General features: G+C 41.9%; 2 protein-coding genes across 3 annotated transcripts in view; both read left to right on the top strand.

Moving 5' to 3' along the window:
- Positions 1–4,811, top strand: part of cfap61 (cilia and flagella associated protein 61) — a 35,304-nt gene extending 30,493 nt beyond the window's left edge. For both annotated transcript variants that reach the window (XM_038726751.1, XM_038726750.1), the window contains exons 22-25: positions 12–94; positions 959–1,170; positions 4,147–4,234; positions 4,489–4,811. In XM_038726751.1, coding sequence (XP_038582679.1) covers positions 12–94; positions 959–1,170; positions 4,147–4,234; positions 4,489–4,692 — 587 coding nt within the window. In that variant the 3' untranslated portion in view covers positions 4,693–4,811. The remainder of the gene's footprint in view (positions 1–11; positions 95–958; positions 1,171–4,146; positions 4,235–4,488) is intronic.
- Positions 4,812–8,949: 4,138 nt separating this feature from the next.
- Positions 8,950–11,725, top strand: insm1a (insulinoma-associated 1a). The gene has a single exon (XM_038726154.1). The coding sequence runs from the start codon at positions 9,157–9,159 to the stop codon at positions 10,489–10,491; it is 1,335 nt and encodes a 444-aa protein (XP_038582082.1). The 5' UTR covers positions 8,950–9,156; the 3' UTR covers positions 10,492–11,725.
- The last annotated feature ends 292 nt before the right edge of the window (positions 11,726–12,017 follow it).

Raw genomic sequence — 12,017 nt, 5'->3', positions numbered from 1 at the left:
TCTATGCTCAGGAGGAAAGCTGCCTGGAGGATATAACTACCTACACTTTACCAAACCATCAGCTACCTATCTAACGGGTCCTACTGTTAAACAAGTAAGGTTTAACTGATCATATGTCAGTGTCACTTGACACAGAAGTGGTTTATTGCTGGTTTTTATTTCCAAGACTGGGTCGCTAATTGGCCCAATATGTGACGTATAAACAAGTCACTCTCCTTAATGAACCCACGTGTACAAGGAAAAACAAGAGACTGAAACACCCGACAAATAACCAAATGAAAAGTTAGACAACTGCAAATTAATTGAAAGAATATGAATAAATAAAAGAAAAAGAAAAATAGTATTATTTATTTGGCTGCCATTCATCTTTAATTATTGGACTTCCATCACTAATGTGAATACTGCAAGACAAATATCACATTGATTCAATTTAACGGCCAGTTAAAGAGTTAGAGGTTCATTCCCTCTACGACTAGGTGTGTACTCACTCTACTAACAACTAACTAACAAGTATTGTGTGTATCAAAGCCTGATATATCTTATTTATGTGCCATAGAGCTCAATTGTTGTCTAAAAACTATTAAAAACACATCAATAGAGATGCCAAATGTAGACTCAGATGCACAGATTTCCTCCTGTTTGAGTAACATTTGTTAAAAACTACAATGACCAGCTGTTTTTTACTGAACATTTAAAATTTTTTAGTAGGAATCAATAGACTTGGAGCTGAGAGACATGGTAGGGAAGTCAGAACAGTCCGATGTATAGTTTTATATCTTTTCATGGGATTTGTGGACAAAAACAAAACTAGAGAATATTGCAGCTTAATACATCTATAAAAGGCCGCAGGCACTGACATGGGCAGTGTCATATTAATAAGTTACTCTGAAAACCAAACCAAGAACAACTCTCCCAAAGAAGATCAAGTTGTCTTACTGACTTGTGTGTTCGTGTAAAGTTACAGGACAGCGGTATCGTGACCGGACGAGTGGAGACGGGGAACTACTTCGGTTTACATCTCGACTGCAACGAGCTGGTGGAGACGCTCACCTGTTTCTCCCTGAAGCCCATCCCCGTCTCCAATTACCTGAGTCTGTACGGGAAACACCAGCAGCTGCTGGGCCAGCTGTCGAACCTCTACCACCAGGGGCTGGTCCACGACCTGTACAGGTGGGAGACAGAAAGAATATTAGTTCACAAATGTCTGCTGATATTTTTCATTTTTAAGTATTTCTAGACAGTCCATTTTGTCAACAACCCACTGTACTCAACAAGTTGTTTGGTAAGACCTGGGGCTGGTTTCAAAAAGACATTTTAGACTTCACAGAAATAAAGACTTACTTATTTTAAGCCCGAAAACTTAGCCACCATGCTGAGCCATGGTAACAATCACCAAATTGCACATTGTGACAAAAAAAGAATAGCTTTATTTGTGGTTTGTTAAGAGCGGGTAGAGACTGCAGTTACCTTATTTTCGCTTGACCAAGCAAACTATCACGAGCCTGACTGACCAGATAAAAGTAGTGCTGAGCCCTGCCACGCAGCAGCTCTCATGTCCGCACTGTGTTGAGATTTTATACTGCTGTTTTTTTTTTGTATATTTGCTCCTCTGCTGAATTTTCTCTGTAAAACATCCTTGTAACTGTTGAATTCTTCCAGAAGGCTGCTGGAGGGAACAGAGCTGAGCAGTTTGAGATTATCTAAACCACTTTATTTTCAGGTCAAACTGATATTTGTCTCATCTAAATGTCGGTAATAATCCCACTTTGCACTTTGCACAGGGAAACTGTGCACACAGCTACAGGAAGTGCAGCAGGTCAGAGGTGAGGCAGGAAGTGGGTCTGTAAACTGTGATTGATGTTTACATCAGACAGCTTCATTTTCTCTTCCGAAGAAGTTTGACTTAGTTGGGGTTTATTTACAACCTGTCTCTAATAGTTATGATTGAACAAACTATGACAAATGAGTTGTAGCAAACCAGAATTATCCTTTAAGTGTTTTGCATATACTTTATTTCTTCTGTATAGGATGTTGAAACGTATTCCAAGAAACACAATACTTTTATAGCTGAAGTAAACACAGATCATAAAAAACACCTCCTGCATTGCACAGATTGACAGTGACAGATAATCATCTTTTACTGAAGTCTTTTATTAGCGTCAATAACTCAGGAGGTAAACAAACACACGAAACATACACATCATAGTACAATAGACCTGCAGAAAGGATCAGTTTGGGGAATCAAATGATGAAAACAACAAACAACTTGAGCAAATTTATATTTTCTTCCCTGTTATTGTGTTTAGTGCTTCTGTCAGTTTGTCCAGCCTCTGCAGCAGTATAATTTATTCTTTGTACAAGAATACATGTTGCTGTTTTTCAGGTCTGATTTTGGTACCAGAATGTTACAGACAGCAGGTGGTCACGTTTCTTTTATATATTTTTTTTAAATAGCTGTTTTCATGACATTCTCCTGTACAAAAATGATCCACTTTGAGTCTGAGAGAGGAAATGTTTTCAGAAAGTGGTCTGAACAGGCGAGAGAGATTTAGGCCTTCAGTGTCTTTTGTCCTGTCTGAGTGTTTACTGGTGTGACTTTGCAGTGTGTGTGTGTGTGTTTGTCAAACAGCGGGTGACCTGCTTCTGAGGTTTCAACACAAATGACCCCCAGATATGGACGTCTATTGTCCCGCCCCCCCCTTCGCCTCCTAATCTGTTTATGCAGCTCACCAATCTGTCTTTGTGGCCGGTCCAGGGCGAGACAAAGCCGGAGCCTCCCCGCTGCAGAGGCTGATTCCTCGTCACGCCGCTCACTCAGCTGACTCGTGAAGTCATTGTGGAGGCTGACGGACCATAATGAGCTGTTAAAATAATTGATCGGCCGTGTGGCGGCTGGAGGTTATTCAGTCACACAGTTAGTGTAGCTTCTGGGTGTGTTTGTTCACCCAAATTACAAAGAAAGACAGTTTCTCAGTTACCTCTCGTGGTGGCTATTTATGCACATAGCCAGTTGTGGAAGAAGTACACATCTTGTACAAAAATACCAATACCACAATGTAAAAATACTCCAGCACAAGTTAAAGTTCTGCATTCAAAGACCTACTGAAGTAAAAGTACAAGAGTAATAGACAAACTCGCGTTTACTGACATATTATTATATATTATTCATAGATAATTATTACCAGTGGTGGAGGACATTTACTCAAGTAGTGCACTGAAGTAACAATTTTCAGGTACTTCTCTTGAGTATTTTCTGCTTCTTTATACTTCTACTCCACCAAATGTATTTGATACCTTTAGTTACTGGTTACTTTGTGGATTCAGAATAATAATATAAAATACACCAACCTCAAAATTGTAAGTACTTAATGTACTGACCGCTGCTCATTTCCACCTCCAGCAGTTACAGAGCAACATGGTCATTCATTTGGAGTCGTGTTTTTGTGTCACCTGATGAATGTAAATCCAATATCCACTCTCCTTTTAGCCCTGTGTTTGGTCTCCACCTGCTCCTGAGGGAAATATCAGGCTCTGTCGCTGCTAAATGCCGCTCTGTGTTCACCAGCGAGTCTCTAACTGTGTCTGTCTGCTGATTGCTGCTGAGCTGCTTGTGTACGGCGGCTTTTCACAGCTTCTTCAGTGATAACAGCTGTTAGATGAAGGGTGATAATTCTCTGCAGGTTCATCACTACAAGCGACACTTTTCACATTGTCACACTGTCGATTATAGGCATGCAAGACAATATGAGACGCAAAACTCGGTCTTTAGTTCAAAGGCTCACAGTTCCACAGCTGTGATGTGGGATGGAGACGTTGCCTTATTTTAAAGGATTACAAGCCACAGGTTGGGAACTACTGGTCTAAAGTGTGCTGGAAATTCAACAGGGTAAAACTAAAATGTTGCTTTATAGTATAAACAACAAATGTTCTGTATCAGTATTAAATACACATAGTCCCACTGTAGTTTTAGACTTCTCTCAACAGTAATAATCTGGAGTTTGTTGCTGTGTAAAAGCTTCTACAGATGAATGTGCTGTATTGAAGACATGATTAGGTTGTTAACAGCAGGGATTTGGGGGATAAAATTATTGTAGGATCCTGCTGATGATTAAAAATAGTGTGGTTGAATGTGTGTGTCTCCTGCAGTTTCTTCAGACAGCGCTGGTGTTTGGCCATTTATCACGACAGATTCTCCGACTTTGAGCAGGAGCTTCAGCAGATCACCTCAACCACAGTTTGTGCTTTCATTTCCATCCCCAACTTTTAGTTTGATCTGAGTCTGACCTTTCTGGTTTTTTTTTAAATGTAGAAATATAACATGTATGACTATGGAACAGAAACACAATCGGAAAGTGCTGAATACGATTAGAAAGAAATACATAAAATACCAAGTACAAACAGCTTTGAGCAGCTTATTCTCTGTCGTTTGAAGAGTTGCTGTGTCTAAGCAGATTGTGTGTTTTTACCTCCACCTGTGTGTCCCTGCAGGACGATGAGTCGAAGCGGAAGGTGATGGAGGACACCGACGACTCAAACGTCCTCCCTCAGGACAGATTTGAAGATACAAAGAGTCGAGAGGCTCTGAGGAGCGGCGCTGTGAAATATCTGACCTACAACCGCAACCTGCTGCCCATGTTCGCCTACCCGGACTGCTGGGACATCATGAGTGACATCACCAAGTTAGCCTTTTAACCCTGTTAAATTAGTTTATAATAAACCGTTTAACTGAAACACATGCACAAAATCATCTGTGTGGGAATCACTGAGCTCTAATACACATGTATTTTATCCTCATAAAATGTTTGCAATCCTGCATTGTTTACTTGTTAGAAGTCACTTTTTTGCATGTAACCACCACCAACTATCGATCAGCTGAATAGCATGAAACTCTTTGAAACTTTGAATCTCTTTACTGCATGTTTGTGTGTGCACGAAACAAACCAATCAGGGAACAGCTCCTAAAAACCACGACAGCGGTCAAAACTTCACAGGCTCCACCGATTGTACACATCAGCGCCTGTTTCTACACTACCTATGTAAAACAAGTAGTATGAAGCCTTTAGTGTCTCAGGGGGAGCTGTGTGAAGCCTGATAAATGTACTGAAGTGAAGTCACTTGAGTCGGCATTGGCTGAAGACTACAAGTTTGAAAATAAAAGAATAAAAGAGTTTGAAAGAAGTGAGCTCACCAGACCTCTGAAGCCCGCTGCTCATCTATGCTGCAGGCTACATTAGCCGCTACTAGCATAACACACCCTATGTGGCCAATTTAGGCGCTAGATTTTACCAAGGAAGGAGAATATGTCATTAAAAAGAAGATATCTCTCTGCATCAATATTGATTTTTCTTTTTTTAAGTGTCCATCGTGAGTCCGACAGTGTGATAGACGTGCAGTGATAAATCTGTGGAGTCAAACTGCTAATTCCAGTGTTAAGAATAAAGTATATAGTCACGCAGTAGAACCTCTAATGATTCCAGTTTCATACGTCTACGTGATGACATCATACAAACGCTGACCCTGATTGGCAGAAGATCAGAACAGAAAGTTGATCCAGACCCAAAGAAGAAGGTTCCTTTGATTTTTAACATAAATTGCTACAATTTTTGAAAGTTCCTGTTAACTTTGTTTTAGTAGCCTAGGCTAAATTATTTACCAATTTACATACTTTTGTAGCTTACTATCTGACCCGAGTAGCAGCCCTCACAGTTATAACTAGCCTGCTACTTTCAGACTATGTTAAGTTCCTGTCAGTTGTGCACAAAAAAATAATAATAAAGTGTTTACAAGCCAGTGTTTAATAAATAAAATACTTATTTAAATTACATTTTGGTGTATATTTGGGAAGCATGGAATTGACGGCTCCTGTGGACACTTATCATAACAGCAACAACAAATACTGCTGTTAACTCTGTTAAAGGAATTTTATGAATACTCTTTTAATGCTGACATGAGATTGACATCAATCTTCTTCTAAACTCTTTGAGCGAACAGTGTTGAATTATTCCTTGAATTGAAAATGTGACACTAATTAGATAATTAGAAAGTTATTTTGAACAAATGATATCGAATTTTAGGGACTTATTTTCATGGCATATGAATGACATGAGTTCAGTAAACATTGCAAGCAAATATGGGAACTTAAAATTAGATAGATCTGAAAACATGTTACAGCAACATCAGGTTAAGGGGCCTCCAGTTAATAAAGTCACTGAGAGGTTCTTTGATATGTGAAGTCCTTTTTGAGTTGTTCCTTAATTTGATGGCATTGAATCCTTCCTCAACAACTCTGCCTGAGCTCGTACAGACCTTTATTAAAAAAAATCTAATGTAAACTTTAAATTAAGTCCCTAAATAGATGTTAATTGGGGTGTGGAAACTATTTACCTACCCTAACTTCAAATATGATGTACAGTAAAATAGTTTAATACAAATAAATAGACATTTCTGTTTTATTTCCTCCATAATGTGCCAACTGTAACTGACTCTGCAGCAGCGTGACCAATCAGCCCCTATAGCGGCTGGAGATGAAAGCTTTTTGGAAGAGGAGGAGGAGGAGGAAAAGGAGGAGGAGGAGGAGGAGGGTGTCACTCTACAGCTGTATGCTAATGAGGCTGAGCTGAAGCCTGTCGGGAAAATAACCGCACACACACACAACAACATATGTCCGCACACACCAACACCCCGCAGACTTAAAAAACGCACAGGCTGCTGGTGCCCAAATGTAAAGTCAGATATCACAGGATGCATATATGATTGGTCACGTTTAAAATGCTGTAATTATAAATCACCAGATTATCCAGAATTCTTCATGTATGCTGACTTTTTAATCTCTTGTAGTTTTCACACAAGATAAAATATAAAGAGTTTCCCTCCTGGGATCAGTAAAATTTGTTCTGTTTTTAAATGTCCTATAATTATTCTGATACCAACAGTGTTTCTATGGTACTCTTAAAGTAACTTTATTGGTAACTTTACTGCACTTACTGATATTTTACTCTCTAATAACATTGCTATAATGTTCTTATTTATGAATAATGATGCTTTAAGCATGTCATTGGTAATGAAAAGACGTTTTTTTTAATGGTTTTATTATTTTATTCTACAGGGGGGCTCTATGTGGTGCTTAGTTTTTGTGTTATTAATCACATTATGTTACCTTATGTGTATTTTATCTGTTATAGCTGCATAATATGATCTTCAGCTGGATTTTGAACAGTTATCATATATTATGCATTTCAGATTTTTATATAGGCCTATTGCGTTTGGATCATTATAGCAAACGAATGAAAATGTGTTAATGTAAACTCATCCACAATTGAAAGAACTTTCAACTTGTTTCATTGATTTTCTATAAATTAATGTTTTATTTTATTTTGAAAAAGACCGGGTGAGCAGGCTGCTGCACTAGACTTAAGGAAAGTGAGACCTGATTCATGGAAATTCTTTATATTTGTTTAGTTGATTTGTATTGGAAACAGGTGGAAATGAAGAAAAATACTTTTAAGACCTGATAATGAACTAAATGAACCTGTTAAAATAGAGGTTTTTGGAGCTAATGCTTTTAGTTCAGATTAAACCACCAACAGATGAAAATGAAGGAAAATGTGAATTCTAGTCAGTTATAATGAGATATTGACTTATGGCAGCATTTTAATTAGTTGTATTTCATCTCGAACAGTCAAACATGGGGCCAAATCGATCAATCTGATCCTGAGCTCAACGCATCATCTGAAACCTGCAGCTTTACAAAGATCTTTAACATCCACACGCTGATTTCTGCACGCGCACGTTTAAACACTGCAGACGCCTCCTCGAGTTCAGCACCGACACATGTGACATCCCATCATCACTCACGGTGAAAGACAGACTCATATCCGGCAGACCGCGGGTCGGATCTGACCTGCAGGAATTGGGTTTAGTGTGTTTTAACTCGCAGATAATCTCGATTTGCCCCATTTGGAGACACAGAAAAAGCGCACTGATTACGCACAGCACGCGCCGACGGTACCCTATCTGGGGGCCAGATTGTTCCCCCACTTCTTCTCCTCTTTTTTTTTCCAACTGTGCAATTTCCTTTTCAATCACGCCGGGTCTACAGCTTGCACAAGCGCAGCCATTGTGATGCAAAGCAGGAAACCCTCCTCTCGCTATTAATTATGTATGCGTAAAATGACGGATTCATATGTCCGGAGTTAACTGTCACGCCAGCGCACATGCTGCAGAGCTGCAGTGGTTGTAATGTTTGTTTGTTTGCCGTTGGGTTATTTGTCTCATGTAGTTGGCCGAATTAAACTCCATCGTCTGGTGCATACAAGCGCTTTTTTGAATCTGTTTTTGGGATCTTTAGTGGAAATTCTTTGAATGTCTTAAATTGTAGAATCCGAACCCATTATTGGTTATTGATAGCCCTGAACACAGTTCACTTAAGTATTATAAGGTTTGGAACTGAGGTTCACTTGTTTTCTCTGTCTCAATCTGACCTAAATTTCACTTTTAGTAAATTTCTAAAATTGTTCTGCTGCATTTTCCCTCATTGAAGCTTAAATTCCAGCCTGCAGTTCTGCTTTTTTTCCCCAATCACTTCTTCTTGACGCCGTTATGTGGACCGATGTCTCCTTTTTGGACAAATCAGAGCCCCCACCACCCAAAGGAGACACATAAAGCCGAGGCACGTGTAGATTTCTATACAAACTCATCAGACCGTAAAAGCAGGAGGCTCCTGGCGTGTGCCCGGGTCGAGACTAGAAGGAGGAGGAGGAGAGAGAGTGTGTACAGGGGGGGTGAATCACAATAAAACCCTCAGGTACATCTGCTTTGCAATCTGCAAATCCTCCCTCCACCACCCCCTTCCTCCCCTCCATCAGCCTCTCCATCCTCCCACACCCACTACCCAAATCCACGGGGAACCTCGGCTCCTTCTGATTGGTCGGGGATGAGGCAACAAGGGGGGACGGGAACAATGTCATCATGTCGCCTTAAAAAGAGTGCAGCTATGTTGTGGTGAAAGCACCTCGGGGGGAGAACAGAGGATCAGTAGCAGGAGGAGACAACAACAAAAAGACGCATCAGATGTTTCTGTCAGCGAGCGGCTAAAAGTGGATTTCTTCTCCCCGCAGCAGCGTCCAAAGTGCCTTCAGCTCTCCGTCCACCGCGAACATGCCGAGAGGATTTTTAGTAAAAAGGAACAAGAAAACCAACCCGGTATCTTACCGGGTCCGCTCTGACGAGGAAGAAGCGGAGCAAACAGCGGCTGATGCTCCGCCGCTGCTGCCGTCCTCATCCGGGCCTCTCGCCTCCGTACCGGTGCGCGCACAGACGCCGACGCCCACCTGCGGGGCGGTGGCCACGGCTCCGGAGCAGGATGTTAAACCGGTGCAATTCGGAAACCCGGAGGCGGTGTACCAGGCGCTTTACAGCCCCACCCGCCCCGTCAGCCAGGACCACGACCGCTCCTACTTCGAGAGACGCTTCAACCTCGGGTCACCGGTTTCCGCGGAGTCTTTCCCCACACCAGCTTTGGACCACCTCTTCGCCCCGGTAGACCTGAAAATTGGCTCCAGCAACAGCAGTCGCATAGGGACCAGCGCCACATCCACGGGGACGCTCCCCGCCGCCGGGACCAAGCGGCAGTCCAGCGACACCGAGCGCAAAAGCAAACCACCGTCCAAGAAAACCAAAGCTATCCGGAAACTGCACTTTGAGGATGATGTCACCACATCTCCGGTTCTCGGGCTCAAGATTAAAGAGGCGCCGGTGGACCAGAAGCCTTCCAGACCGCAGCCGTCCGGAGGTGACAACAACCCGCTGGGCGAGTTCGTGTGCCAGCTGTGCCGAGAGGCGTACGCAGACCCGTTCTCCCTGGCGCAGCACAAGTGCTCCAGGATAGTCCGGGTTGAGTACAGGTGTCCTGAGTGTGACAAGGTGTTCAGCTGCCCCGCTAACCTCGCCTCGCACCGGCGGTGGCACAAACCGAAGCCGCAGAGCGGAGCCCCCGGTGTGCAAAATTTGGAGAGCGACAAGGCGGCTGCGTCCGGGAAGACGGCGCCGGATGAAGTGAAGGATTCTAGTGACAGGGACACACCCAGCCCCGGGCCGTCCGAGTCTGGCTCAGAGGAAGGGCTGTATGATTGTAATCACTGTGGGAAAAAGTTTAAGCGCCAAGCATACCTGCGGAAGCACCTGGCGTCTCAGCACGGCTCCCCAAAACCGGCGGAGGAGAAGGAGGCGCCGGCCTGCGAGCAGAGCGCGGCGCCGCTGAACCTGAGCTCCTCCACCTGCCACCTGTGTCCGGTCTGCGGGGAGAACTTTTCCAACAGAGGCAGCCAGGAGCGGCACATCCGCCTGCTGCACTCCTCACAGGTCTACCCGTGCAAATACTGCCCCGCCATCTTTTACAGCTCCCCGGGACTCACCAGACACATCAACAAATGCCACCCGTCCGAGAACCGGCAGGTGATCCTGCTGCAGATGCCGCTCCGCCCCGCCTGCTGATCCGGGACTTCAGGCTGCCGTCACACTGTCAGATAACAAGACAACCAAGTGAAACATTTATGGCACTTTGGTGAGAAGCTGTAACTCTGGTTGACTGCACTGTTGATGGGAGTGATTTTCTCTCTTGTTTCAGTTATTTGGGTAAAAAAAAAGGAAATCACCAAATTAGAAACTGTTGTTTTAAGAATTGAATCCACTTAACTCTAATTTCTACAGCGATTTGCCTATTTTTGGATGTTAATTCAAGAAAATGCACAAATCACATTAGAATAAAGATGACTTATTTCTGGCATCACCATTTTGAGTCCCTGAGGTAAAATAAGACATTAGTGAAACTCCTACTGTCATGCACCTATTTGTAGGGGTCAGAGGTCAGCGGTCACCTGCAGCTGGCAGGGATTCAGTGCCTTGCTCAAGGACACATCAGCAGGTTCTGGGTGTGTGTTTGAACCCCCGAGGCCTATAAACCCCCCCCCCCCCAGCCCCTTAAAGGATCTCTGACATCACATTTAAAACACTTAAAGCGTTAGACTGTTAATTTATTTTTCTAGCATCTCTGCACAAGTGCTATTAGCTTCTAGACCTAAGAGAGGGAACGACCTGTAGCCGATAAAACCCCAGAAATCACAGGCCTGAAAAGACCTTATCTCATCACTCTGATTAGCTTTAACATAGCTTGTGGATCCGTGGATCAGTAGCTGTTGCCTGAAAAGAATAAAGAGTAACCACTAGTGTAGCCGGTAATGCCTTTGGATTAGAAACTCTTGCTGTAAAACTGCCTTAAACTGATCTGATTGTTTTTGATCACTTATTTATCACTGACTGGGTATAATATGATTATTATTTTTTACAAAGCCTTCTGTATTACCACTATACAGTATATCTAACTACTTTTGTGTTCTATTTATTTATGTATTTATTAAATTATTTGTGTAAATTATTGCTCTTTGTGGTCTGTGTGATCTGTCGCTGTGTTGCTTTTATCCATGATGGTAGCCAAATTGTTTAATTTTTCTTTTAACTTATATGAAAATCGACGTGAGGACGGCGTGATTCAAGTGACATTATAGCAATCAATGAGTTTTATCAGCCGTTCTTGAAATATAACTGAATGCAATCATGATTTTGTTTCATTTTGTATTTTTGTTTTTGTTTTCTTTGTAACCGTTAGCTCTTATACTGCTTTGGATGTTTCTGCAGTATTTTGCTAAATGTCCAAAAATAATAAAAGCCAAACTGAGAAACAGTTTTTATTCCATCTTGTATGTTTTCTGCACACCAAATATATTTCCAGAGGTGCTTTAACAGCTGTATTTAAACACCAAATCAATTCAAATGTTGTTTGTAGAACGTATTTATCCTGTATTTCTACTATTTCCATGTATTTACAAACTACACTACATTATTCTGAAAGTTATAGTTACGTAACATTAAGAATTTACATCTAAAACATGTGATGAGGTTATTATAATAATAATAATTTTGTTTCAACTAAACAAAACTAGGTTAAAATACTTAGATTATCT

The sequence above is a fragment of the Micropterus salmoides genome, unplaced genomic scaffold (assembly GCF_014851395.1).
Source record: "Micropterus salmoides isolate LMB-PRFRI ecotype aquatic unplaced genomic scaffold, ASM1485139v1 Ms_hic_scaffold_18, whole genome shotgun sequence".
Taxonomy (NCBI): Eukaryota; Metazoa; Chordata; class Actinopteri; order Centrarchiformes; family Centrarchidae; genus Micropterus; species Micropterus salmoides.
Note: the sequence above shows the minus strand (reverse complement) of the source record. Positions and strands in the feature narration are given on the sequence as shown.